General features: G+C 51.2%; 1 protein-coding gene across 1 annotated transcript; it reads right to left on the bottom strand.

Annotated features, from left to right (window-relative positions):
* Window positions 1-682: 682 nt before the first annotated feature.
* DFJ58DRAFT_737822 (uncharacterized protein) lies at window positions 683-1,712 on the bottom strand (the record flags this gene model as incomplete). The annotated part of the gene is made up of 3 exons (XM_041386963.1): window positions 683-1,107; window positions 1,155-1,317; window positions 1,371-1,712. 3 exons carry the CDS (start codon window positions 1,710-1,712, stop codon window positions 683-685), a joined length of 930 nt encoding a protein of 309 aa, XP_041234998.1.
* Between the last annotated feature and the right edge of the window lie 512 nt (window positions 1,713-2,224).

Raw genomic sequence — 2,224 nt, 5'->3', positions numbered from 1 at the left:
ACGATGAAGCATTGGATACCTTGGCAGGAGAAGATGTATTCGAGTCGGATGACGAAGAACACGACCTCGGCTTCGACGCATAACCCTCATCACTCCATTGGACTTCAGCTATCTCATACAAACAGAAAAATACAAAAACATCTCCCTAGTACGATAGTCTCAGTTTTACCCCGGGTTTCGTCCGGTGCCTCAGTTTCATTTTACTCTGTTTCCATTATTATATGATATGCGCGATCCATGCATAGACTCTCTCTTGCACACAGACTTTCCAAGGACTACCGATGATCGGACAATATTGTGCATCGCAGATTAATGTACATCTTTTCTTTGAACGCGTAGACAGCGCACCATGCCCATTGACTATCTGAGACTCCTAGCTGATTGTACCGCTCGGCCGAAGGGATAGAGGAAGAAGAGCAACAATGAAGACAAGACGAACGGTAGTTCGCGAAGTGTTCTGTATCATTTCACCTTTGTCTGCATCACACGCAAATGCTCATCTTCCCTTATCTATCTCTTAGGCATGCAATGGATTTAGGACCGGTACATGGGATATGGACATGGGGACTTATGGATTCAAGGTTCCTGGGCTTATTCACACCAAGATTAGGACCGACCACAAAGGCGCTTGGAAATTCAGAATACTAGTACATGCGCGGTATTTTACAGGGGAAGGTACTATCTACTTCCTCATCTTCCTTTTCCTTTCCATGCAGGTGCGAATGAAGTTCATCCCCTGCGCCAGCTCTATCATCAACCCTTGGACCTGGGTGAACTGACTTTCCAACCGACTCAACTCAATCCTCATCTGCACATTTACCTCATCCTCAGCCGAGGAAGAACTCTCTCCATCCGACTGATTCACCTCTTCTGACGCCTTGGCAAACTTCTTCCTACCTTGGGCAACAGGTACCAGCTGAGCCCGAATCAGCTTCCTAGGCGTGGGAACCTCGTCCTCGGCATCCGACACATCCATGGCCTCGACCTGGACCTGGTCAGAGGCAGTGCGACGGATGAGATCCGCGATCGGTTTTGCAGCGCGACCAGCAGGGGCAGACTCTGCCGCAGAGGACACTTTCTGCATCGGCTTGGCATTTTTGACAGGGCCTGAAAAAGATTAGTAAAGATAGAGGAAGAAAGATGAGAACACTTACCAGTCCGGCCGGTAGAGAAACTGCATTTGACCTTGGATTTGCGGCAAGGGTCGCACGCATGGTCAGGTTTGCCGAGGCAAGCAGACTGAACGTGCTCGCACCACTCACTCTTAGGGATGTTCCTAATGACCTTACTGGCCACGCTCATCCGAGCCTTTGGACGCTGAAGGAAATGACTCAGCACCCAAGGACTAGGAAACAAAGGAAACCACTCACCATCACCAGCACTTCCTTCTCCTTGCCGACCTGCTCCTCATCTTCTCCCTTGGTGTCCTTCTCGCCCATGGGGTCGTCCTCGGGTTCTGCTGCCTTTCCCTTGCCCTTCCCCTTGACCTGCTTGGCGGCAGCGACCTCGGCCTGCTTCGTGGCCTCCTCCTTAACGGCCCTCAGTTGCTCGGCGTAGAGGGAGTACACGCCGGTACACTTCTCGCCCTTGTCATTTGGCACACACGCAGATTCACCGTCGAGTCGAAGCCGTAAAGCAGCGAAGTCGCGCTGAAGGGACTCTGCCTCAGGGTCGATGTGCGAGGTAAAAGAGAAAGTAAAGGGAGTAGACATGGTAGATGCGATAATCGATGAAGGGAGAGAAGTACGAAGGACAGCCAATTTATAGGGAACCGAGATGCGTCCACCGCGTGTCCACACCCACACGTCTATCCATTGTCCCGGCTCGATCGTGATTCCACATGTCCACAGTTCTATTGACCTCCGTGCCCGATCATCATTTCCATATTGGGATACTAGTCATGTGCCCTTATTGATGGAAAATTTCGCTAAGTCCAAATCATGTTCCACTGACTGGGGACAGTCAGTATTCGAGTCTCCTGCAGATGTGGTGTTCAAGCTCGGGCTAGCCTCGCAGAACCCCATTTCACTATAGGAGTCAAGCAGCCTAGATATCCACATCGCATCCATACACCACTTCCTTGCAAAGTCTCGACTCACTCAACTCACCTATGTTGCGCCGGTCTATGTCCGACTCAGCCAATACGGATCCGTGGTCTCGGTCTCTCGCAGAGGAGCCAGGGTTGTCTTAACTGTCCCTTGCTTGTCGGATCGGCCATCGCACA

Source organism: Suillus subalutaceus (genome assembly GCF_016647625.1).
Source record: "Suillus subalutaceus strain FC151 chromosome Unknown DFJ58scaffold_406, whole genome shotgun sequence".
Taxonomy (NCBI): Eukaryota; Fungi; Basidiomycota; class Agaricomycetes; order Boletales; family Suillaceae; genus Suillus; species Suillus subalutaceus.
This window is presented reverse-complemented; position numbering and strand designations above follow the sequence as displayed.